Raw genomic sequence first — 26,736 nt, 5'->3', positions numbered from 1 at the left:
ATCACAAACTTTTCTCAAAATTACATGTAGACATATCCATTGACTTTTAGTTGAATCTTTGGGCTTCTGAACAACCTGCTCAGGACAGATGTACTTGAGTCTAATGAGGTTGCATCAAAGCCCGGTGTTTTCATGTATTGCTTGGAATACTCATTGGATCACAATATTGCCATAAAAGGCCATGAACTTACAAACAAATGATGGCTCTCAAGCCCAGCTAGCTCTAGACATTGTGATTCTCCTGAATACCCATAATTGCCTTCAAACTGGTTCACAACAAGAAAAAAAGTAGTCTTATTCATACTGAGAAGCCCAAAGATGCAAATTAGGCTGTGTGAAACCAATATGTAACAATAATAAATGATGCTGACAGTGCTACAAACTAATCAATACTGAAAATATACAGTTTGTGACCAGGAAATACTCATGTGTAAGGAATAATATCACAACCCCCCCCCACCCCCAGCTGGTGAACAAATACAACTGTAACCAAAATTGGAACTAAGGAAACTTCTTTTAGAAGCAGCAACAGGGCAGCTAACGTCAGTATTTCTAGAACAATGCTGTGCAATAGAACTTTCTATGGTGGATAGGAGTGTTCTCTGCCCTATCCAGTATGGTAGTCACACATGTTCATTGGTCACTGAAAGTATGTAACTGAAGAACTGAATTTTTTATTTTATTTAATTTTAATTAATTTGACTTTGAATAACACCTTGATGCGTGGTAACTATGCTGGTCAGTGCAGATGCAGAGCATGCTCTGACCCTTGTACCATCAGCTGCACATACCTGCCTTCAAACCCCTGAAAAAAAGGGAAACAAAACCTGACTCATGTTCTGCTCCTCTGAAGTGGTTTTGTGACATGAGGCACAGCTTGGCATCCCAGAGCATGTTTCTGCACTCCATACGCCCAGTACAAATGCTGCACATTATGCTTTTCCAATGAAACATGGGTTATAAAATAATGTTAATGGTTTACCAAGTAATTCAAAGGAAAACATTAAGGGAATCAATGTATGAAGTGTTTGTTTTCAAAGTTATTTATTAGGAGAAATGGAGAAAAAATAAATTATCTTCCTGGTTTCAGGGACTGTGCTGGACACTGGGATGTAAGATGAAGACACAGGCTGGTAGGCATAACCATGGAACATATGGGCATATTCTGAAGTATAGGCATAAATGTGGTATTGAGAGCTCAGAACAGGCATTAACCCTTGAGGGAGTTGGTGGGGAGATGGGGGAGACCAATGTTTCATAAAAGAGGTGACATTTGAGCCCCTTTGAAGTTGAATGAGACTGCCCTGGAGAGCCAGAAGGGGAGGAGGATCCTCTAGTCAAAGGACTCAGTGGGAACCTTTTAGAGAGACACAGCTTGTCATCAGGAATCTTCTGGAGGAAGCCAGATTGTCTCTGAACTTGGAGGTGATAAATCTACATTCCTACACCCTATCTAAATGGGGTGAGGTCTTTGGCAAGTGAGACCAGGAATCCACATGGTATACAAGTACCCAAAAGAATTTTTATTTACTCTGTAAAATATGAAGCCCCACCCCCATGCAGACAGGCTGCAGATAAGGCTGGAGAGAGGGTGGGCAGCTCCTCAGAGTCTGGGAGGGAGATGAGTGCAAGTAACACAGCAGCCTGCCTGCTGATGCAAATTCATGGGGTCAGAGGGCAGGAAAGGAAGGGCCCATGACAATGCCACTAAGTTTGTAATGTATAGGGAATCATGGGATACTGAGCAGGTGGTTTGGGCTTCCAAAAGTTGTCCACAAAAGGAAGAAGAGATGAGCTTGGATACCTAGGCCAGGGCCCTTCATTCTAGGGGACAGAGTAAGTTATCCTCCAGATCAGCTCTGCTCAGAAATTTCAGAACCATCATGGTTTGTCCCAAGTAGGACCTTCAAACTTGAAGGAAGTAGAGTTTTCTCTTACATCATACATTTTTAACCTCATTGCTATTGTCATTTGAGCCAGGTAATTCTTGTTGTGGGGAAGTGTTCTGTGTATTGTAGGATGTTTAGCAGCATCCCTGGCCTTTACCCTTAAATGTCAATAGTACCCCTTCCCCAGCTGTGACAACAAAAGACATATCTCTGGACAGTATCTTCTTCACCCCCAGTTGACAGCCCTGGCCTGGTAAGATGGCCCATGAGAGCTGTGTACATCATGAATGTGCACATGTATTATTTAATCATTACAGGGTTATGCTCATGGTTATTTGGAAATTCATAAGCCACACAATACAACTACTAGAATCATGAATATTTACTACATTGAATTGACAAAGACCTGGCAGAGACCAAACAACATGTCAGACAAAAATTCATACCTTAGGAAGAAATTTTCTAGCATAAGTGACAAGGGAAATGCTCAGAGATTTTAGAAGAAGAGAGTGGGGGGAAACTCACCCTTTCTCTTGTGAGGAATTTCCCAGCAAAGGGGTATTTTCTGTAAAGCAGGGGTCTTTTGACCTGGAGTTGGAGAACTGAGGTAAAGAAGAGTGAGACCTGAAAGACATAGTGAAGGAAAAGGCATCACCAACACAAAGACAATGGTAATTGGGGGCTACCTCCAAGAAGATGCCTGTGATTCAGTAATCATACAGAAGTTATACCTGAATTGTAAAAAGCAGGAGTTTTAGGAGACACAATTAGAAACAACTCTTCTCCCCAGCATAAACCAGGTTGGAAATGCAAAGCAGAAACTCACATAGAAAACCAGATGCTGTGGGATTGATACTTTTAGGCGTACTTTAGCATTAACAGTAGATTCCAGCCACCTTTGCCATCCCATACAGAGCTTTTCATGGAGAAAACCATTCAGAGTCTGATGGGCCTTTCTATACTTAGAAAATTCTACTTCCTAAGATCACACACTTTAAATATCTTAATGGCTTCCCATAAAATTCCAAGAAGCAGAAGTCAGGGCCCATGGGGTCAAAATGAAATGATAAAATGGCAGGGAGGGGTCTCTCAGGGTTACGCAAGCCACAAATGAAGCAAAGCAAAGGTTCACACTGTGTGAGACCCCCTTCCACTGTTCTGGCCTATACTAGAGGAAAAGCCACCATAAACTTATCCAAATAGGAGCTTTTGATATGGAAATAATTGCACAGGCACAACAGAGCCCACAAGCTGCAGAAATAATTTTCATTCCTAACTGTTGGTAATATGTCATTTTACACACTAGTGCATTTTCTTTCCTAAAGGAAACACAGAGCTGCTGTGGATGCCATGAAACACTCACCCAGGGAAATAATGGTACTTCAGATCATAAATGCAAAACAAAACCAAGAAAAATATTTCCACCCCCTTTCTCCCTCTCATTCAAGCATGCACTTGTGATACAGACAATAAGACTCAGTCTCTTGGATAAATAAGACCAAGGCCCCAAGCTGTGTCTAACAATACCCACCACTCCATGCCAAAGTCAGGAAAGGAGTCTGTCTTGGGCCACCAAGTGTTGTCTGAATGGCACCTCTGGGCAGCCCTGAGCACTTTTAATGGGAAACACGGATGACTGAGGATTCTGTCTGCAGGGGCTTTAACAGCCAGGGAGAAGAGCATGGCAGAGAACAAGGTATAAGATGCCCCAACTAGCAGAGGAAATAAACAAGATAAAAGATTAATTCCATTTGAGGGATTTAATTAGTGCCCTTTAGCTATTCAAACTGGGTTACACTATTAGTTGGGCTTTTAAAATTTTCATGTCTCATAACTGTAAAAGAATAGGGCCTCAGGTACATTTACAGAAATGCTTCAATGAGTCAACTAATATCCAGTGTTTTCTGTTACTCCCTGGGGTGGTTTGTTACATAGCACTTCTGGGAGAGGTGACCATTACAATGACCTCACTCACACTATTTAACCACTCTGAGCTTCCATTTTCTCAGATGTATAATGCGGATAAAAGAAAAAAAAACTCACTAAATAAGTCACACTAAATTAGGACATATAAATGGAAAGCATGGGGCTTAGCTATTGATTCAATGATTTCTATTACACTTAGCCTCTTATGAATGGCTGCCATGTCATTTCCATCTTGTTTTATCTGGTACCTTAAGTGGCACCCAGTTCAATGGAAGTGCTTAAATACTTAATAATGAATTACTTAAATCCCATTAGTTGTGGCTTATTTGCATGAGATGGCTTTTTGACTCCATGAAACAGTTTTCTAAAGCATTAAATCAGTAATGAGCTCAGAATCACCACTGACCCTCTGAAGAGCAGAGAATGCTCAAAAGGGTGATGTGCTATTGCTCCTTGGAAAGTACTACCCACAGGTTCTCAGCACAGCTCACAGCAGAACCACAGTGTGCAATGCTGAGAATTCACCTTGTGGCCATGAAGGAAGAAAATCAAAGTAGGGAAAAGTCAGAAATATATTTGTATTTTCTCTGGTTGGCACATCTGGCTGATTTCATTATTTAACATTTCTAGTGCACTTTGTGTACACATAGTATCTTATAATTGTAGTTAAACATACAGAGAGTAGTTTCTAGGCTTTTGATTATTGAGTTACGATTCTAAAGAGCCAAAAATAAAATGTTTCACTAGTAAATTTCCCATAAATATTTCAGTATATTTCAGAAATTTAAAACTTAATTTCACACTGTCGACACATTATTTTCCATTGTTCCAAGTAAATTTCTTTTTGCAAAGAGGGGAAGCACAGAGAGGCCTTCAGACCCTGTTATTGCAAAGGACCGCTGACCTGCTGTCCTGGAGGATAGAAAACTCACAAACTGCACATAAAAAAGATTCAGGATTTCCCAAGAAACACAAATTCCAGGGTCATTTTGGCTTAATTAAGGTAGAAAATATTGATGAAATATTGATGAAATATTCCTGACCTTTTCTCCTTCTGATAAAAGAAATCTCACTGACATTTTTATGACTTCACATATAAACCAGGGTGCTTTTAAAATTCACAAAATTCAGGGGCGCCTGGGTGGCGCAGTCGGTTAAACGTCCGACTTCAGCCAGGTCACGATCTCGCGGTCCGTGAGTTCGAGCCCCGCGTCGGGCTCTGGGCTGATGGCTCAGAGCCTGGAGCCTGTTTCCGATTCTGTGTCTCCCTCTCTCTCTGCCCCTCCCCCGTTCATGCTCTGTCTCTCTCTGTCCCAAAAATAAATAAACGTTGAAAAAAAAATTAAAAAAAAATTCACAAAATTCAACAGTATCCATTTTCCCTAGTGACTCAACAACTGTGGATATAAATTTGCAAAATTCATATATGCTTGTAAATTTAAGTGGCCAATACTTATTTGAGTAACTTAGAAACTAAAGAAGAGGATAACAGATAAAATGAGTGTATACAGTTCTGTAATTCAGAGATGCCAGTTGTGAACATTTAAAGACTCTTAACTATAGAGAACAAACTGATGGTTACAAGAGGTGGGGGAGGGGGTGGGTGAACTAGGTTATGGGGATTAAGGAGTGCACCTTTTGTAAGGAGTACCAGATGATGTGTGGAAGTGTTGAATCACTATCATATACCTGAAACTAATATTACACTGTATGTTAACTATACTGGAATTTATTTTTTTTAAGTTTGTTTTTATTTATTTTGAGAGAGATCGAGAGCAAGCAGGGGAGGAACAGAGAGAGAGGGAGACAGAATCCCAAGCAGGCTCCACACCATCAGCGCAGAGCCTGATGTGGGGCTCAAACTCACAAACCATGAGATCATGACCTGAGCCAAAATTAAGAGTCAGACACTTGAGCTACCCAGGCGCCCCAACAATACTGGAATTTAAATAAAAACTTTTAAAAAATTAAAAATAAAAAACTTCTTTTCAGTTTTTTTCTACATATACATGAATATTTTTAAAGTCAGCTTCAAATATGCATGTGTTCAGACATATATTCAAATATATAAATTGCTTTGTCCTCTCTTCTAATTGTTTAACTTAGCTATGTCACTAGCATTTCTGTTATTAAATATTCTTCTGTAATGTGATTTAAATGTTGGCATCATATTCTATTACATGGATCACCACATAAGGCTTAACGTGATGGAAATGTTGGAAATTTAGGGAATTTCTACTTTTTACTAATATAAGTAACAAACATTATGAGAGTCCTAGTAGATGTTTTAGTGTGTGCCTCCAAAAGTTCCTAGAAGTGGAGTCACTGGGTCAAGAAGAGTCTCAGTGCCTATGGTCCATAGAGAGCCTGCCCCCTTTACTATGCCTTCCATTTATAGAAGGGAACAAATCCCTGTCCCCAAAGCCCTGGGTATTAGCCACATTTTAGATCCTTAAGCAGTAAATTTTAAACAGCCAGAATGAATTCAGGTCCACCATTGTCAAGAAACCTTGCTGCATTATTGTTAAGATCTATTTGTGCCAACCTACAAGATGGACAGTGTTGGTAATACGTTCTAGCCCTCCCCCATCTATAATAGTTTCCATAGGCCCAGACACCCTAGTTCTTTATAGATCCAAACATTTGGCATTCCTACAGTGCTTATGTCATTTTATTGAGAAAAAAGTATTGAAGAATGTTAAAAATATTGAAGGCCTGATATATTAACACTTCTGAGAAGAGTCACACTTCTAAAGGCCAGACAAGAGACAATGATTAGTACAAAGGACACACTGGAGAGGTAATGGTTTGGTTATCAGTGGTAGAGGAAGAGGTTTTCTCTCAGTCTTTCACAAGCCCTATATCATGTAGACATCATCAGTGCAGGCACAGAAGCTAGCTCTACCTGACAGGGAACCCAGAGCCAGTAACAAGGAATACAAAATTCTGCTACTGCCTTCATTTATCTCTCCCTCTCTTCAACGTTTATTTATTTTTGGGACAGAGAGAGACAGAGCATGAACGGGGGAGGGGCAGAGAGAGAGGGAGACACAGAATCGGAAACAGGCTCCAGGCTCTGAGCCATCAGCCCAGAGCCCGACGCGGGTCTCGAACTCACGGACCGCGAGATCGTGACCTGGCTGAAGTCCGACGCTTAACCGACTGCGCCACCCAGGCACCCCTATCTCTCCCTCTCTTTCTGACTCTTGTTTCTGTCCTGTTTTCATCCTGGATTCACTGGTCCAAACTACATTTCCAGAAGGGAAAAAGCAAATGAGCAGGCTGGGAAAAGCTGGGTTTGCCACGAAAGTGATCACACAGAAAACAGACAAGTGTGTTCATTGACAAAAAGCAGACCTGAGGAAGGAAAGTGAGCAGGGAAGCTGCCACCTACTCTTGTGCCATTTTTCAGAAGGGTTGGGAGGATTCAATAATTCCTCACCTAAATATAGTCAGAGCTTCAGAGAGTCTATCATTGTTCTGCCCAAACAGGGCCAGGCTGCTAAGTTTAATTAACGGCAGAAAGGAGAGCCTATAGCCCAGGCTGCTCAAAAGCAATGTTTGTAATCAGCTGTGAATGAAGAAGCAGGAAACATGAGAGCAGTTTCCCACTTCTTCAGCCTAAAACTCCACTAGTTATTTTCTGCAGGATTTAAAAAATAAATTCATAAAAATAATTATAAATCTATGTTACTAGGTACACGATGTATAAAAATGTAATTTGTGATATCAATAACAAACAGGGGCATAACTATATAGAAGTAGAGTTTTTGTATGTAGTTAAGTTGGTATCAATTAAAATTAGGTTGTTACAATTTTAGAACATCATATCTAGTTGTCATGGTAAGCAGAAAGAAAATATTATTAAAATATACACCCAAAACATGAGAATGGAATCAAAACATGTCACTATAAAAAAACAACGAAACACAAAGTAAGGCAGTAATAGAGGAAGGCAGTAATGAGGGAAATAAGACATAAAAAGCTATAATGCATACAGAAAACATAAAACAAAAGGCCAAAAGTAATTCTTCTCATATGAGTGATCCTTAAATATCAACATATTAAACTCATTAATCAAAAGGCATAGGCTGGCAGAGGGATAAAAACAAAACAAAAAACATGATTCAACTATATGCTGTCAATAACAATTACAAATAATATGCACCAAACATCAAGCTCCAAAAGATATGAGGAAAACATTGACATAATTGAAGGGATAGATATCTCTACAATAATGGTTAGAGACTTCAATGTCCCATCCTTAATGATGGTTAGAAATCAAATAAAAGATACATATAGTACTGGAGGCCTTATACAACACTATAAACAAATTGAACCTAAAATACATACACAGAACACTCTACCCAAAACAGAAGAATTACACATTTTTCTCAAGTGCACGTGGAACATTCTCTGAGATAGACGATATGTTATGCCATAAAATAAGTTTTAATAAATTTTAAAACATTGAGATCATACAAAGTATCTTTTCCAATCACAATGGAATTCACTAGACACTAATAACAAAAAGGAAAAATAAAAATGCACAAATATGTGGAAATTAAACAAAACAACCAACCAATGGCTCAAAGAATTCAGAAGATAAATTAGAAAATCTCTGCTGTGAGATGAATTGTGTCTCCCCTTCACAATAAAAAAAAAAAACTCATATGTTGAAGCCCTAACCCCCAATACCTTAAAATATGATTATTTTTGGAGATATCTTTAGTAGGCAATTTAGTTAAATGAGGCCATTTGGGTGGATCCTAATCCAGTTTGACTGGTGTCCTTATAAGAAGAGGACATTTGACACACAGAGAGACACCAAAGGTGCATGTGCACTAAAGGACAACAGTGTGAAGAGGTAGTAGGAAGGCAGCCATCTGCAAGCCAAGGAGAAAGGCATCAGAGATAACTAACCCTGCCAGCACCTTGATCTTGGACTTACAGCCTCCAGAACTATGAGAAAATAAATTTCTGTTGTTTAAAGCATCCCATGTGTGCTATTTTGTTATGGTAGCCCTAGCAAACTAATATAATTGGAGACAAATGCCCTGAGACAAATGACAATGAAAACACAATATATGAAATTTATGGGATGAACCAAAAGCAGCACTAAAAGGGAAATTTATAGCTGTAAATGTTTATATTTAAACAAAAGAAAGACCTCAAATCAACAACCTAACTTTACACCTTAACAAACTAGGAAAAGAAGAAAAACTAAACCCAAAAGCTAACAGAAGTAAGAAAACAAAGATTCGAGAGGTGACTAATAAAATAGAGATGAGAAACACAATAGAGAAAAGCAATTAACCAAAAGTTGTTTTTTTACAAAGATCAATAAAGTTTACACATCTTTAGCTAGATTGACTAAGAAAAAGGAGAGAAACTCAAATTACTAAAATAAGAATTGAAAGCAGGAACATTACTACCAATTTTACAGAAATAAAAAGGATCACAAGAGTATACCATGAATGACTGTGTGCTAACAAATTGGATTATGCAGATAAAATGGGCAAATTCCTAGCTATACACAACCTACTAACACTAGAAATGAAGAAAAATAAAATCTGAATAGACCACAACTATTAAAGAAATTGAATCAGTAATCAAAAACCTCACAACAAAAAAAGGCCTGAACCAGATTGCTTTGCTGATGCACTCTACCATATGTTTAAAGAAGAATTAACACTAATCCTTCTCAAACTCTTTAAGAAAACTGAAGAGGAGGGAATGCTCATTCAATGAGGTCAGTATTACCTTAACACTAAAGATACTACAAGAGCAGAAAACTATAGACCAATATCCCTGACAAGTACTGATGCAAAAAAAATCTTCAACAAAACACTAGCAAGTCAGTTCATCAGCTTATGTTTTAGAGACTTTTTGTTTATTTATTTATTTTGAGAGACAAAGAGCATGTGCATGCAGGGGAGGGGCAGAGAGAGATTCTGCACTGACAGTGCAGAGCCGAATATAGGGCTCAATCTCACGAAACGCGAGATCATGACCTGAGCCAAAACCTGAGCCAAAACACTTAACTGACTGAGCCACCCAGGTGCCCCAGCTCAGCAGCATATTAAGAAGTTTTACACTATGATCAAGTGGAATTTATCCCTGGAATTCAAAGATGGTTCAAAACATGGAAATCAATGAAACACACCACATTAACACTGAAGGAAAAAAACACACAATCATCTATTGATGCAGAAAGGTATATGAAAAAGTTCAACACACTTTCATGATAAAAATATTCAGCAATTAAGAATAAAAGGAAACTGCAACATAATAAAGGCCATATGAAAAACTCACAGCTAACATCATAATCAATAGTGAAAGACTGAAGGCTTTTCCTTTAAGATGAAGAACAATTTGAGGATATCTGTTTTGCTACTTCTAATCAATATAGTATTGGAGATGGGAGGAGTTAAGATGGAGGAGAAGTAGAGGAACTCTGGGCTTCCCTCATCCCTCAAACACAGCTGTATTAAGATCAGATTACTTGGAACACCCAGGAAATCCATCTGCAGGATGGCAGAAGGATCTCCACAGTTGGAGGGAGAGACCTTAGCAAGTGAGAGGTGCATGGATGTGAATTAGGGAGAGAAAAATGGCAGTACCATGGAGAGGAGGAAACCCTTTCTGTGGAGAGACAAAAGGGAGAGAAAGAGAGAGGGGTTGAGATAGTGCAGCATTGAGTTAGCACAAGAGGAAAACCTCTCTGGGAGTGAGAAGTACTAAATATTCCCATTCTTTTTTTTTTTTTTTTTTTTTTGCAAACATCTTTTGGAGCTCAAATACTGAGGTTTTGGAAGTGCACAACTTTCTCCAGAGTGGAGCTGTGGCATGTGCTCCTAGGGAGGACAGAGCTGGCCTCAGAGTGCATAGGGTGGTGTAGAGATCTCCGGAGTATACTGGGAGAGAATAGTCCCCTTCCTGGAGTACTTTTGGAAAAGGGTTTATTGCCTCCCCAAGGTCAAAAGACCCTGTAGGTTCTAGTCAAAGACCTTTCATCAGCATGGTGGAGTGGCTCTATGTTGGAGAAGGGGAATGGATACATGTGGTGCTGAGTACTTTAAGACTCTGGGTTTTGAATCCCATATGTGCACTAAAGAAAAAACACAGGAGAAGTATGGAGCAGGGCAAGTTGACTTCCCTCCCTATTCTGTGAGGGCTTCCTGAACAGCAGGAGTTGAGATCACCAACTGGGAATGAGAGACTGAGGTGGTGCCATTTCCCCCCCCCCCAACACCAACACATTGGGACTTCAGAGAACAACACAGTGGCCCCCAGTGGAGGCAGGACCCACTTACAACAAGCCCTGCCCCTCTGTGCCTGGTAACTGCTTATTTACTGGGGCAAGATTGACTCTGAGCCAAAGCAGCCAGTCTCTCCTCCAGAGGACGAGCACAGTCAGCAACCCCCAGACACGAACAGACAATTCTTTTTTTCCCTTTTGCCTCCTTCTTCTTTTTTTCTTTTGTAATCAGGCTCATAGTTTCTTATTTGTTTTTTATCGCTTCCTTTTCTCTTTTTTTTTTTAGATCAGGCTTTTTTATTCCTTTCATTTTCCTTCTTCTGCTTTTTTTTCCTTTTTTTCCTTTATATTTTTTTTTTTTTGGAATCAGCCTTATAGTTTTTTGATTCTCTGTTTTTCTGTTCCCTTTCCTATTCCCTTTTTATGTAATCAGGCTTCCCCCCACCACTTTTTTCTAGGGTTACTTCAATAAACAAGTGTAAACACACTGGTTAAAGGTCCAAACACTCCACCACTGCAAGGAAGGAAAAGCTCTGCAGAGGATTCACCAGTGAGAAATAGCAGCCAAAATGTAACAACAGAGTATACACAGCATACATCAGAAACACTTTCTAAAGTGCCAGGCTGTGGACAGTGTATGACCCCTTTTTAATATAGAAGTACTCTCAGGTGCATGAAACATAACAAGCTTTTAAAACACACACAAAAAAACAGAAACTTAGCCCAAATGACAAGACATACAAATTCTCCCCAAAAGAAAGATCAAGAAGAAATCATAGCCAGGAACTTGCCCAAAATAGATATAAACAAATCTGAACAAGAATTTAGAACAATAGTCATAAGTCTACTAGTTGGGCTTGAAAAAGCAGAGGACATCAGAGAAACCCTTGCTGCTGAGATCAAAGACCTACGAACTAGTCAGGATGAATTAAAAAATTAAAAATGCTATAACTGAGATGCAAAATAAACTGTATACAGTGACAGAAAGGACTGAAGAAGCATAGAAAGGGGCACCCAGGAGGCGCAGGCGATTAAGCATCTCACTTAGGCTCAAGTCATGATCTCACAGCTCATGAGTTCAAGCTCCACATGGGGCTCTGTGCTGACAGGTCAGAGCCTAGAGGCTGCTTCAGATTCTGTGTCTCTGCTTTCTTTGTCCCTCCCCTGCTAATGCTCTCACTCTCTCTCAAAAGTAGATAAAACCATTTTAAGTTTTTTTAAAAAGAAAAAGAAGCCAAGGAGAGAACAGGTGAAATATAAGATAAAATTATGGAAAATAATGAAGTTGAAAAAAGAGGGAAAAGAAATTACTAGAGCACAAGAGAAGACTTGGAGGACTAAGTTATTCCATGAAACAAAACAATATCCGTATCATAGGAGTCCCAGAAGAAGAAGAGTGAGAAAAAGGGCCAAAAGGTTTATTTGAACAAAGTATAGCTGAGAACATCCCTAATTTTGGGAAGGAAACAAGCATCCAAGTCCAAGAGGCACAGAGAACTCCCTTCAAAATCAACAGAAACAGGTAACACCATGACATATCATAGTGAACCTTGCAAAATACAAAGATTAAACGAGAATTATGAAAGCAGGTAGGGACACAAGGCCCTTAATCTACAAGAGTAAACACATAAGGGTAGTAGGAGACCTGTCCACTTAAAATTGGCAGGACAGAAGAGAGTGACAGAAAATATTCAATATGCTGAACAGGAAAAATATGCAGCCAGGAATTCTTTATTTAGCAAGGATGTAATTCAGAAGAGAAGGAGAGAGACTTTTCAAGCCAAACAAAAACTAAAGGACTTCATGACCACTAAATGAGCCCTGCAAGAAATATTAAGGGGGAATCTCTGAGTGGAGGAAAAAGAGGGACAAAGCAGCAAAGACTACAAAAGACCAGAGAACATCACCAGAAACACTTACTGTACATGTAACACAGTCCACTAAATGTAAGTGGACTAAATGCTTCAATCAAAAGACACAGGGTATCAGAATGGGTAAAAAACCAAGACCCATCTATATTCTGCCCACAAGAGACTCATTTGAGACTTAAGGACACCTGCACATTGAGAACCATCTTATCATGCTAATGGATATCAAAAGAAAGCCGGAATAGCCATACTTATGCCAGACAAGCTAGATTTTAAAATAAAGACTGTAGCAAGAGATGAAGAAGGGCATTATGTCATAATTAAGGGGTATATCATCAACAAAAGCTAACAATTGTAAATATTATGCCCCCAACTTGAAGAACCTAAATATATAAACCAATTCATCACAAACACAAACTCATCAATAATAATACCATAATACTAAGAGACTTTAAAATCAGTAAGGAAACAATGGCTTTGAATGACACACTGGGCTGGATGGATTTAACAGATACATTCAAAACACTTCATCCTAAAGCAGAATACACATTCTTCTCAAGTGCACATGGAACATTCTCCAGAATAGATAACATACTGGGTTACAAATCAACACTCAACAGGTACAAACATATTGATATCATACCATGCATATGTTCATAACACAACACTATGAAACAAAATCAACCACAAGACAAATTAAAGTCCTCAAATACATGGAGATTAAAGAACACCCTACTAAGAAATGAATGGGTTAGCCAGGAAATTAAAGAAGAAATTTAAAAATACATGGAAGCAAATGAAAATGAAAACAGAACAGTCCAAACACTTTGGGATGCAGCAAAGGCAGCCCTAAAAGGAAAGCACATTTGCAATTTAGGCCTATATAAAGAAGCAAGACAGGTCCCAAATACACAACCTAACCTTACACCTAAAGGAGCTAGAAAAGTAGCAGCAAATAAAGCCCAGAGCCAGAATACACAGGGAAATAATAAGGATTCAAGCAGAAATAAGCATATAGAAACAAACCAAAAAAACCCAGCAGAACAGATCAATAAAACTAAAAGTTGGCTTTTTGAAAGAATAAACAAAATTGATAAGCCACTACCTAGATTTCTCAAAAAGAGAGAGGACACAAAGAGACCAAAACAAATGAAAGAGATCACAACAAACACCACCAAAATACAAACAATGAAAGAGGATACTGTGAAAAATTATATGCCAACAAACTGGGCAATCTGGAAGAAATTGACAAATTCCTAGAAACACACTACCAAAACTCAAACAGGAAAAAATAAAAGAATTGAACAGGTCCATAACCATAGCAAAGAAATTGAATCAGTTATCAAAAATCTCCCAACAAATAAGAGTCCTGGGCAGATGGCTTCCCAGGGGAATTCTACCAAACATTTAGAGAAAAGTTAATGTCTATTCTTCTCAAACTGTTCCAAAAAATAGAAATGGAAGGAAAGTTTCCAAACTCATTATATGAAGCCAGCATTACCTTGATTCAAAAACCAGAAAAAGACCCCACTGAAAGGAAGATTATAGGTCAATATGCTTGATGAACATGGATGCAAAAATTCTCAACAAGATACTAGAAAACCAAATTCAACAGTATATTAAAAGAATTATTCACCATGACCAAGTGGGATTCACACCTTGGTTTAGGAGTAGCTTAATATTCACAAATCAATCAATGTAATACACCACATTAGTAGAAGAAAGAATAAGAACTACACGATCCTATCAATATATGCAGAAAAAGCATTTGATAAAATACAGCATCCTTTCTTGATAAAAACCCTCAAGAAAGTAGGGATATAAGAAACATGCCTTAACATCACAAAAGCCATATATGAAAGGCCTACAGATAATATCATTCTCAATTGGGAACAACTGAGAGGTTTCCCCTATTTTTTTAAATTGTTTATGCTTACTTATTTTGAGAGAGAGAAAGAGTGTGAGCAGGGGAGGAGCCGAAATAGAGGGAGGCACAGAATCCAAAGCAGGTTCGAGGCTGTGAGTTGTCAGCACAAAGCCCAAAGCGGGGCTCAAACTTATGAACTGTGAGATCATGACCTGAGCTAAAATTGGATGTTCAACTGACTGAGCCAGCCAGGTGCTGAGGTTTCATTTTTTAAAAAATGTTTATTTACTTTTCAGAGAGAAAGAGAGAGAGAAACACAACTGGGAGAGGGGTAGAGAGAGAGAGGGAGAGAATCCCAAGCAGGCTCCACGCTGTCAGCACAGAGCCCAACACAGGTCTCGAACTCACCAACCGTGACATCATGACCTCAGCTGAAATCAAGAGCTGGTTACTTAACTGACTGAGCCACCCAGGGACTCTGAGAGCTTTCCAGTTAAAGTCAGGAACATGACAAGGATGTCCACTCTCACCACTTTTGTTCAACATAGTACCAGAAGTCCTAGCCTCAGCAATCAGACAACAAAAACAAATAAAAGGCATCTAAATCAACAAGGAAGAAGTCAAGTTTTCACTCTTTGCAGATGACATGATAGTCTACATGGAAAACCTGAAAGAGTCCAACAAAAAATTGCTAGAACTGATACATAAATTCAGCAAAGTTGCAGGATATAAAAATCAATGTACAGTAATCAGTTGCATTGCTATACACCAATAATGGAGCAGCAGAAAGAGATATCAAGGAATTGATCCCATTTATAATTGCACCAAACACCATAAGATACCCAGGAATAAATTAACAGAAGAGGTGAAATATCTATACACTGAAAACTATAGAAAGCTTATGACAGAAAGAAAAAAGATACAAAGAAATATAAAAACATCCCAGGCTCACTGATTAAAAGAACAAATATTGTTAAAATGTCAATCATACCCAAAGCAATCTACATGTCCAATGCAATCCCTATCAAAATAACACTGGCATACTTCACAGAGCTAGAACAAAAAATCCTAAAATTTGTATGAAACCATAAAAGACCCCAAATAGCCAAAGTAGTGCTGAAACAGAAAATCAAAGGGGCACCTGGCTGGCTCAGTCAGTTAAGCGTTCAACTTCAGCTCAGGTCATGATCACACAGTTTGTGGGTTCGAGCCCTGTGTCGGGCTCTGTGCTGACAGCTCAGAGCCTGGAGCCTGCTTTGGATTCTAAGTCTCCCTCTCTCTCTGCCCCTACCCCGCTCGCTCTCTGTCTCTCTCTCTCTGTCTCTCTCTCTCTCTTTCTCAAAAATACATAAACATTAAAAAAGAAAAGAAAAGAAAAAGAAAACCAAAGCTGAAGGCATCACAATTCTGGACTTTAAGCTGTATTACATAGCTGTAATAATCAAGACAGTATGGTACTCACACAAAAACAGACACGTAGATCAATGGAATAGACTAGAGAACCCAGAAAGGAACATACATGTGTATGGCCAGCTAATATTTGACAAAGCAGGAAAGCATATCCAATGGGAAAAAAAAGATAGTGTCTTCAGCAAATAGTGCTGGGAAAACTGGACAGCAACATGCAGAAGAATGAACCTGGATCACTTTCTTAGACCATATATAAAAATAAATTGAGGGGCTCCTGGGTGGCTCAGTTGGTTAAGCATCCGACTTCGGCTCAGGTCACAATCTCACTGTCCATGAGTTTGAGCCCCGCGTTGGGCTCTGTGCTGACTGCTCAAAGCCTGGAGCCTGTTTCAGATTCTGTGTCTCCCTCTCTCTCTCTGACCCTCCCCCATTCATACTCTGTCTCTCTCTGTCTCAAAAATAAATATTAAAAAAAAATTTTTTTTAAATAAAAATAAATTGAAAATGGATAAAAGACCTAAACGTGAGACAGGAAACCATCAAAATTCTATAGGAGAAAACAGGCAGAAACCTCTCTGACCTCAGCCACAGCAATTTCTGAAGTTCAATTCTGAAGACAAGGGAAATAAAAGCAACAGTGAACTACTGGCACCTCATCAAGATAAAAAGCTTCTACACAGTGAAGGAAACAATCAACAAAACTAAAAGGCAACTGACAGAATAGTATAAGATATTTGCAATTGACATATCAGAAAAAGGGCTAGTGTCAAAAATCTATAAACAACGTACCAAACTCAACACCCAAAAAACAAATAAGCCAGTGAGGAAGTGGCAGAAGACATGAATAGACACTTTTCCAAAGAAGACATCCAGATGGCCAACAGACACATGAAAAGATGCTCAACATCACTCATCATCAGGGAAACATAAATCAAAACCACAATGAGATACCACTTACTCCTGTCAGAGTGGCTAAAATTAGCAACTCAGGAAACAAAAGATGTTGGCTGAAATGCAGAGAAAGGGGAACGCTCTTGCACTGTTGGTGGGAATGCAAACTGATGTAGCCATTCTGGAAAACAGTATGGAGGCTCCTCAAAAAATTAAAAATAGTACTACCCTACAACCCAGCCATTGCACTACTAGCTATTTATCCAAAGGATACAAAAATGCTGATTTTAAAGGGCACATGCACCCCAATATTTATAGCGGCTCTATCAACAATAGCCAAACTAGGGAAAGTGTCCAAATATCTATCGACTGATGAATGGATAAAGAAGAGGTGGTATATATTTATACAACGGAATACTATTTGGTGTTCAAAAAGAATGAAATCTTGCCACTTGCAACAACATGGATGTAACTAGAGTGTATTATGCTAAGTGAAATAAGTGAGTCAGGAAAAGGAAAATATCATATGATTTCACTCATATGTGGAATTTAAGAAATACAACAGATAAAAACATAGGGGGAGGGAAGGAAAATGAGATAAAAATAGAGAGGAAGGCAAACCATAATAAACTCTCAAATACAAAGAACAAACTGAGGGTTGTTGGAATGGAGGTGGTGGGGGGATGGGCTAAAAGAGTGATGGGAATTAAGGAGGGCACTTGTTGGGATGAGCACTTGGTATTATATGTAAGCGATGAATCACTGGGATCTACTCCTCAAACAAATACTACCCTTTATTATTTAAATAAAAAATTAAACATATATCTATATATCTATATATATCTATAATTTTTACTTAGATTTATAGGAACAACTTTAGGATTTACTTGAACATAAAATCAATCATATTGATTGGTTCATATTGATTAAGGTTCAATTTGAATTACTTCCCATAAAGAAAAGAGTTTAAGTAGCTAGTGACCTAGTAGTGTAATTTTTGAAGTTTACAGTTCAGGTTTATAATTCAAAAAGATGGGCTTAGAGCAGTCAGGTGGTGATTGGGCCCAGTGAAGCATATGAAGTAGACATATCAGTAATAAGGCCAAATATGCATGCCTGTCCTTAGCCAGCTTGCTGTAGAAGCTGGTGATTGCTCAGTATACGTCCCCAAAAAAAATCACAATAAAAAAGATTGGTGTCCATTTTTTCCAGGGCTACCACAAAGGTAGTAAGCTAGAAGTGTCAGTCCTTAGGCTAAGTAATACTGCAGATGTAAAAGATGCAATCCTTTCTTTTAAAGCAGATGATTAGAATGGGAAGACCTCCTGTATGGAAAAATCACTGCACTGTAATAAGTTTAAAAACTCTCAACCAAATAAGCAATAAAATCAGTATTGGAAAGATTATTTTCAATCAGAAAAAAACCTGTGGGAGGAAATCAGACCAACATTCACTCCAATTAGTTGGAAAACCCAGAAAATTATTAACTTTGGATAGGCTTATGACAGGGCTGGCTATTGAAGAGATAAATCATTTCTATTGCACAAAAAAATCCCACAAAAGTATACTCATCCCAAAACAAACCAGATAGACTTATGTGTTTTCAAGGAAGATGATAGAATACTTTCCACATTAATGAAAGATATATGGGCCCTGAGCAAAAAGCTAGATTTTTCTATACTCATTCTCTCCCAGACAGACAAATGAATGCATGAGTCCAAGGATGAAAAACATTCAGCACTGTTAATAGGAATACAGATGAGTTGAAAGTGCCTTAATATATTATTGTATGAAACCTAAGATCATTATTATTCTGATGGGGTACACAGCTCTCTGGAAGACCATTTTACACTTTTTTGTTAATATTTTTCATATCGTGTATGTGTGTATATACCACGTGCTCAGCAGTGATATCCCATTAAGAAACAGGAAGTCTAATTTTAAATAGAATATTTATTTTTAAATAAAATATTCAAGTGGACATGAAGCTGATGGCAGATTCAGTCTCTATCTCATGTTCCTAGATAGACCCTGCTGGTGACACATTTGGGGGTATCTAAGCTCTTCTTAGAAACATGCCTGGATAGAGGAGATACTTTTCCTGGTGGTCTGGAGCAGACACATGAATTGGAGACACCACAGAAAATGACGGATGTTGTGAAATTTCTCTGTAAACCACAATTCTCTCCCCTGTATATGATATGCATTTGAATAAGTCCAGGCTTTGAGGGTTCTGTCAGTTAATGACAAAGGGTCCTGAAATCTCCAACTACGGTTTTGGGTTTGTCTATTTCTTCTTGTGTTCTATCACTTTTTTTTCATTTTATTGTTTTTAATTTACATCCAAATTAGTTAGCATATAGTGAACAATGATTTCAGGAGTAGATTCCTTAATGCCCCTTACCCATTTAGCCCATCTCCCCTCCCACAACCCCTCCAGTAACCCTGTTTTTTCTCCATATTTAAGAGTCTCTTATGTTTTGTCCCCCTCCCTGTTTTTATATTATTTTTGTTTCCCTTCCCTTATGTTCATCTGTTTTGTCTCTTAAAGTCCTCATGAGTGAAGTCATATGATTTTTGTCTTTCTCTGACTAATTTCGTTTAGCATAATACCCTTCAGTTCCATCCACGTAGTTGCAAATGGTAAGATTTCATTCTTTTTGATTGCCGAGTAATATTCCAGTGTGTGTGTGTGTGTGTGTGTGTGTGTATCACATCTTCTTTATCCATTCATCCATCGATGGACATTTGAGCGCTTTCCATACTTTGGCTATTGTGATAGTGCTTCTATAAACACTGGGGTGCGTGTGTCCCTTCAAAACAGCATACCTGTATCCCTTGGATAAATACCTAGTAGTGGAATTGCTGGGTCGTAGGGTAGTTCTATTTTTAATTTTTTGAGGAAACTCCATACTGTTTTCCAGAGTGGCTGCACCACTGTTGCATTCCCACCAACAATGCAAAGGAGATCCTCTTCTCCGCATCCTCGCCAACATCTGTTGTTGCCTGAGTTGTTAATGTTAGCCGTTCTGACACGTGTAAGGCGGTATGTCATTGTGGTTTTGATTTGTATTTCCCTGATGATGAGTGATGTAGAGCATCTTTTCATGTGTCGGTTAGCCATCTGGATGTCTTCTTTGGAGAAGTGTCTATTCATGTATTTTGCTGATTCTTCACTGGGTTCTCTGGTTTTTGGGTGTTGAGTTTGATAGGTTCTTTATAGATTTTGGATACTAACCCTTTATCTGATATGTCGTTTGCAAATATCTTCTCCCATTCTGTCGGTTGCTTTGTAGTTTTGCTGATTGTTTCCTTCGCTGTGCAGAAGATCTTTATTTTGATGAGGTCCCAGTAGTTCATTTTTGCTTCTGTTTTCCTTGCCTCCAGAGACGTGTTGAGTAAGAAGTTGCTGTGGCCAAGATCAAAGAGGTTTCTGCCTGCTTTCTTCTCGAGGATTTTGATGGCTTCCTGTCTTACATTGAGGTCTTTCATCCATTTTGAGTGTATTTTTGTGTCTGGTGTAAGAAAGTGGTCCAGGTTCATTCTTCTGCATGTCGCTGTCCAGTTTTCCCAGCACCACCTGCTGAAGAGACTGTTTTTATTCCATTGGATATTCTTTCCTTCTTTTTCAAAGATTAGTTGGTCATACGTTTGTGGGTCCATTTCTGGATTCTCTATTCTGTTCCATTGATCTGAGTGTCTGTTCTTGTGCCAGTGCCATACTGTCTTGATGATTACAGCTTTGTAGTATAGCTTGAAGTCTGGGATTGTGATGCCTCCTGCTTTGGTTTTCTTTTTCAAGATTGCTTTGGCTATTCTGGGTCTTTTCTGGTTCCATACAAATTTTAGGATTATTTGTTAGAACAAATAATCTGTGAAGAATGCTGGTGTCATATTGATAGAGATTGCATTGAATATGTAGATTGCTTTGGGAAGTATGGACATTTTGACAATAGTTGTTCTTCCTATCCAGGAGCATAGAATCTTTTTCCATTTTTTTTTTTTTGCATCTTCTTCAATTTCTTTCATAAGCTTTCTATAGTTTTCAATGTATGGATTTTTCACCTCTTTGGTTATATTTATTCCTAGGTATTTTATGGGTTTTGGTGCAATTGTAAATGGCATCGATTCCTTGATTTCTCTTTCTGTTGTTTCATTGTCGGTGAATAGGAATGCAACCGATTTCTGTGCATTGATTTTGTATCCTGCAACTTTGATGAATTCATGAATCAGTTCTAGCAGTTTTTTGGTGGAATCTTTTGGGTTTTCCATATAGAGTATCATGTCATCTGCGAAGAGTGAAAGTTTGACCTCCTCCTGGCCGATTTGGATGCCTTTTATTTCTTTGTGTTGTCTAATTGCAGAGGCTAAGACTTCCAGTACTATGTTGAATAACAGTGGCGAGAGTGGACATCCCTGTCTTGTTCCTGACCTTAGGGGGAAAACTCTCAGTTTTTCCCCACTGAGGATGATATTAGCGTTGGGTCGTTTTTATGTGGCTTTTATGATCTTGAGGTACGATCCTTCTATCCCTACTGTCTTGAGGGTTTTTAATCAAGAAAGGATGGTGTATTTTGTCAAATACTTTTTCTGCATCTATTGAGAGGATCATATGGCTCTTGTCCTTTCTTTTATTGATGTGATGAATCACCTTAATTGTTTTGTGGATATTGAACCAGCCCTGCATCCCAGGTATAAATCCCACTTGGTCGTGGTGAATAATTTTTTAAGGTATTGTTGGATCCGGTTGGCTAATATGTTGTAGAGGATTTTTGCATGCATATTCATTGGGGAAATTGGTCTATAATTCTCCTATTTAGTCGGGTCTCTGTCTGGTTTTAGAATCAGGGTAATGCTGGCTTCATAGAAAGAGTTTGGAAGTTTTCCTTCCATTTCTACTTTTTGGAACAGCTTCACGAGAATAGGTGTTAACTCTTCCTTAAATGTTTGGTAGAATTCCCCCTGGAAAGCCATCTGGCTCTGGACTCTTGTTTTTTGGCAGATTTTTGATTACTAATTCAATTTCTTTACTGGTTATGGGTCTGTTCAAATTTTCTATTTCTTCCTTGGTTTCAGTTTTGGTAGTGTATATGTTTCTGGAATTTGTCCATTTTTTTCCAGATTGCCCATTTTATTGGCATATAATTGCTTATAATGTTCTCTTATTGTTGTTTTTATTTCTTCTGTGTTGGTTGTGATCTCTCCTCTTTCATTCTTGATTTTATTTATTTAGGTCCTTTCCTTTTCTTTTCTAGTGGTTTATCAATTTTGTTATTCTTTCAAAGAACCAGCTTCTGGTTTCATTGATCTGTTCTACTGTTTGTTTTGTTTCGATAGCATTAATTTCTGCTCTAATCTTTATTAGTTCCTGTCTTCTGCTGGTTTTGTGTTTTATTTGCTGTTCTTTTTCCAGCTCTTTAAGGCGTAAGGTTACACTGTGTATCTGATATCTTCCTTCCTTCTTTAGGAAGGCCTGGATTACTATATACTTTCCTCTTATGACCGCCTTTGCTGTGTCCCAGAGGTTTTGGGTTGTGGTGTTATCATTTTCATTGGCTTCCATATACTTTTTAATTTCCTCTTTTACTATCACTTTTTGCTTCATGTATTTTTCAGATCTTCTTAAGTTTATGAACTGACCCCTTTATGACATGGCCATTTTAGTCCTAACAATATTCTTTGCTCTATAATCCACTTGTTCTGATATTAATGTATCCACCCCACTCTTCCTGTGTCCATTTTAGCATTGTATGTCTTTTTCAATCTTTTTACTTTTCATCTATCTGTGCTTAAAGTGAATTCCTTTATACATAAGGTATTAATTCAGTCCATTCACATATAACGTGATTATTGATCTATTTAGGTTTACATCTACCAACTTGCTACTTATTTTCTATTTGTCTATCTGTTCCTTACTCCCTCTTTCCTCTTTTTCTGCCTTATTTTGCAGTGAGTGAGTATTTTGCATGATTCTATTTTATCCCCTTTGTGACTGGCTTATCAGCTACAATTCTTTGTTAGTTTAGTTGTTGCTTTGGGGTTTACAGTATACATCTTTAGCTTAAAATCTAACTTAAAATTATATTATACTTGTTCCTGTATAACATACAATAGTAATATATACATATATACATACATATACATGTATGTAACTGTATACATCTATAGTGCACAATGGCACACTTAAAATAATGTGTATCTATTTCTCTCTTCCCAACATTTGTGCTATTACTGTCATATTTTGCATGTTATAAAACCCATACTACATTTTTATTATTTTTATTTTAATTATCAATTATCTTTGAAAGACAATAAGAAGAAATGTGTATATTGACTAAGGTCATTTGCATTCCTGGTACTCTTCGTTCTTTTAGGTGGATCCATTTTCCTCCAAGAGAGTTGGAGCTCACCCTCCCTCTGCCCTTGCTGTACCTTGCACTCACCTCTGTTGTGTCATTTATTGCATACTTTGCAGCTACTTGTTTATATATCTACCCCTTAAACTATATCATGAGCTCAACTCCCAGCACAGCACCTGGCAATAGCAAGCTTAAGATGTAAGGATGAGATTAACTAACAGTTCACATGATTAAGGCCAGGGAAAGCCATCAATTCCATGGGGTGAGAGAAGCTAGCATGTATTAGCATCTCCCATACATCAGACACAATAGATGGGACTCTGCCATGGCTGTGTCCCTACCCAGGAGAGAGAGCTATAGCACAGCTCTGCTCACACTTCAAATCAACATGCCTAAAAATGAATTCGTGTTATCCTAAAATCCATCTGCTCAAGAGTTCCCTCTTGTAACCCTCTTTTTAAACTTTGGTGTCCTGGAATTATCAGGTGTGTAGATCTGGAACAATTCCAAGGGTGTTAGATTCCCCCTCCCAAGTTTGCCAAAACATCCTCCTCCTGCCATTCTCATTTCATTTTCTCCTTCCATGGCTTACAGCAGTGGTTTCCAATGTAAGCATACAATCAAATCATCTGGGAGTCTGCTTCAAGACAATTTCCCAGGAACCTATCCTATAGATTCTGATTCAGAGAAGTGTATGGCTCAGGAAGCTATATGTTTACAACACCTAAGGAATTTTTAAATAGTACCACACTGTGAGAAACACTGGCATAGAAAATGAATCTTAGACTCTCCAGCCTGGTATCAGCATCTGTTCACAGCATAAACCTTGGATCTTTCCAACTTCATCTCCTTTTAGCTGTAGCTGATGGCAGGAAATAATACATCTAGGCTACTGTCCCCCAGTGGTTATGTCTTCCTGTCATCTTTCATCTTAAGCCCAAGTTCTCTGGAAGAAGGGTGAAAAACACTCAGAAAACTAGGTATAGAAGATAAGTTCTTCAATATGATAAAGGTAACTTGTGGAAAACACACAGCTAACATCATATTCAATGGTGAAAGACTGAAAGCTTTCCTGCTAATATCAGAAACAAATAAAGAATGTCCGCTTTTACCACTGTTATTCAACATTGTACTGGAAGTTCTAGCCAGAGCAATTAGGCAAGAATTAAAAGCATCCAAACTGGAAAGGAGGAAGTACAACTATCCCCATTTGCAAACATGATCTCATGATCCTATATATAGAAAATCCAAAAATTTTTTCAAGAAAGCTACTATAAAAAAATGAATCAAGCAAATTGCACGTACAATATCAACATAAAAATCTGTTATATTTCTCTACACCAGCAATGAACAGTTTGAAAAGCAAATTAAGATGATTCCATTTATAATATCATCCAAAAGAATAAAATATTTAGCCAGAATTTAACCAAGAAGCTGCAATATCTGTATGCTGAAAACTAGAAAACATTGCTGAAAGAGATTAAAGAAGAGTTAAATAAATGGAAAGATATCCCACGTTCATGGATAGAAATAATTAATAATGTTAAGATGTCAATGCCACCTAAAGCAATATACATATTCAATGCAATCTCTATCAAAATTCTGTTGGTCATTTTTGCAGAAATTGTAAAAGCCAATTCTCAAATTCATATGTGACTTTAAGGGGCCCCAAGTAATCAAAACATCCTGAGAAAGAACAAGGTTTCATCACTCACATGTCCTGATTTCAAAACTTGCTACAAAGGTACAGTAATCTGAACAGTGTGACACTGTCATAAGGATAGACATATAAACTAGTGGGACAAAATTAAGAGTCCAGAAATAAACCCATACATTTATTGCCAGTTGACGTCTGACAACAATGCCAAGACTACTGAGTAGAGAATGAACAGTCTCTTCAACAAATGGTGCTGGGACAACTAGATTCCCTAGTTGGCAAAAGAATAAAGTTGAATCCTTAACATCTTAGAAAATAATTAACTCAAAATTGATCATTTATTTAAAACATAAAACCATAAAATTCTTACAAAAAAAAATCGAAGCAAATCTGTATGACCACGGATTTGGCAATGGATTCTGAGATATGACACCAAAGGCATGAACAACAGAAAAAAATAAACACAGATAACTGGACCATCAAAATTAAATTCTATGTCAGCTATATCTCAATACACCTTAAAAAAATAAGCTAAAAAATGAAAATCACTTTGTCCAAGAAAGTGAGAAGACAACCTATTAAATGGGATAGTTTAGAAATCATACATATCTGATAAGGGTTTAATACCCAGAATATATAAAGAACTCCTACAATTCAACAACAAAAGATAATCCAATTTTTAAATTGGCAAAGGACTTGAATGGACATTTCTCCAAAGAAGATAGAAGCACAGGAAAAGATTCTCAACATCATTAGAGAAATGCAAATCAAAACCACTATGAGATATCACTTCACACCCATTAGGATGGCTAGAATCAAAAGAACAGAAAATAACCAACACTGGGAGGTGATGGAGAAATTGAAGCCCAAATACACTGCAAGTGGTACTATAAAGTGTGGGAATATTTGTGAAAAGTATTTTGGTGGGTCTTCAAAAAGTCAAACATAGAGTTAACATATAACCCAGCAAATTCCACTGGTGGGATATCCAAAATAACTGAAAACAGGGATGTAAGCAGATACTTGTATGTCAACATTCATTGCAGCAGTTCATTATTCACAATAGCCAAAATGTAGAAAGAACCCAAGTGTCCATCAATAGATGAATGGATAAACAAAATTCATATATTCAGAATATTCATACAATGGAATATTAATTACCAAAAAAAAGGAATGAAATTCTAATACATGCTACAACATGAATATATATATATGCAGCATATATATATATATGATGTAGCATATATAGCATATACATGTAGCATACATATATATGTGTGTGTATATATGTATATGTGTGTATATATATACATATGTATGTGTGTATATATACACATATATATGTATATGTGTGTGTATAGATAGATAGATAGATGCATACATACATACATACATTCTGGGTAAATAATCCAGACACAAAAGGACAAATAGTGCATGATTTCACTAATATGAAATATCTAGACTAGGTAAATTTGTTAGAGACAGAAGGTAGATTAGAAATTACTGGGGGCTGGGAAGGGGGAAAGGAGAGTTACTCCTTACCAGATACAGAGCTCCTGTGTAGAGTGATGAAAAAAGTCTTAGAATTAGATACTGATGATGGTTTCA

General features: G+C 37.8%; 1 protein-coding gene across 1 annotated transcript in view; it reads right to left on the bottom strand.

Annotated features, from left to right (window-relative positions):
- OCA2 (OCA2 melanosomal transmembrane protein) overlaps positions 1–26,736 on the bottom strand; it is a 424,483-nt gene that overhangs the window by 358,543 nt on the left and 39,204 nt on the right. Inside the window, exon 2 of the mRNA XM_047086660.1 lies at positions 2,415–2,513. Within this exon, the coding sequence (XP_046942616.1) occupies positions 2,415–2,513 (99 nt within the window). The remainder of the gene's footprint in view (positions 1–2,414; positions 2,514–26,736) is intronic.

Source organism: Lynx rufus, unplaced genomic scaffold, assembly GCF_022079265.1.
Source record: "Lynx rufus isolate CCGP_SWC_20201006 ecotype Redwood Valley unplaced genomic scaffold, mLynRuf1.p SCAF_21, whole genome shotgun sequence".
Classification (NCBI taxonomy): domain Eukaryota; kingdom Metazoa; phylum Chordata; class Mammalia; order Carnivora; family Felidae; genus Lynx; species Lynx rufus.
This window is presented reverse-complemented; position numbering and strand designations above follow the sequence as displayed.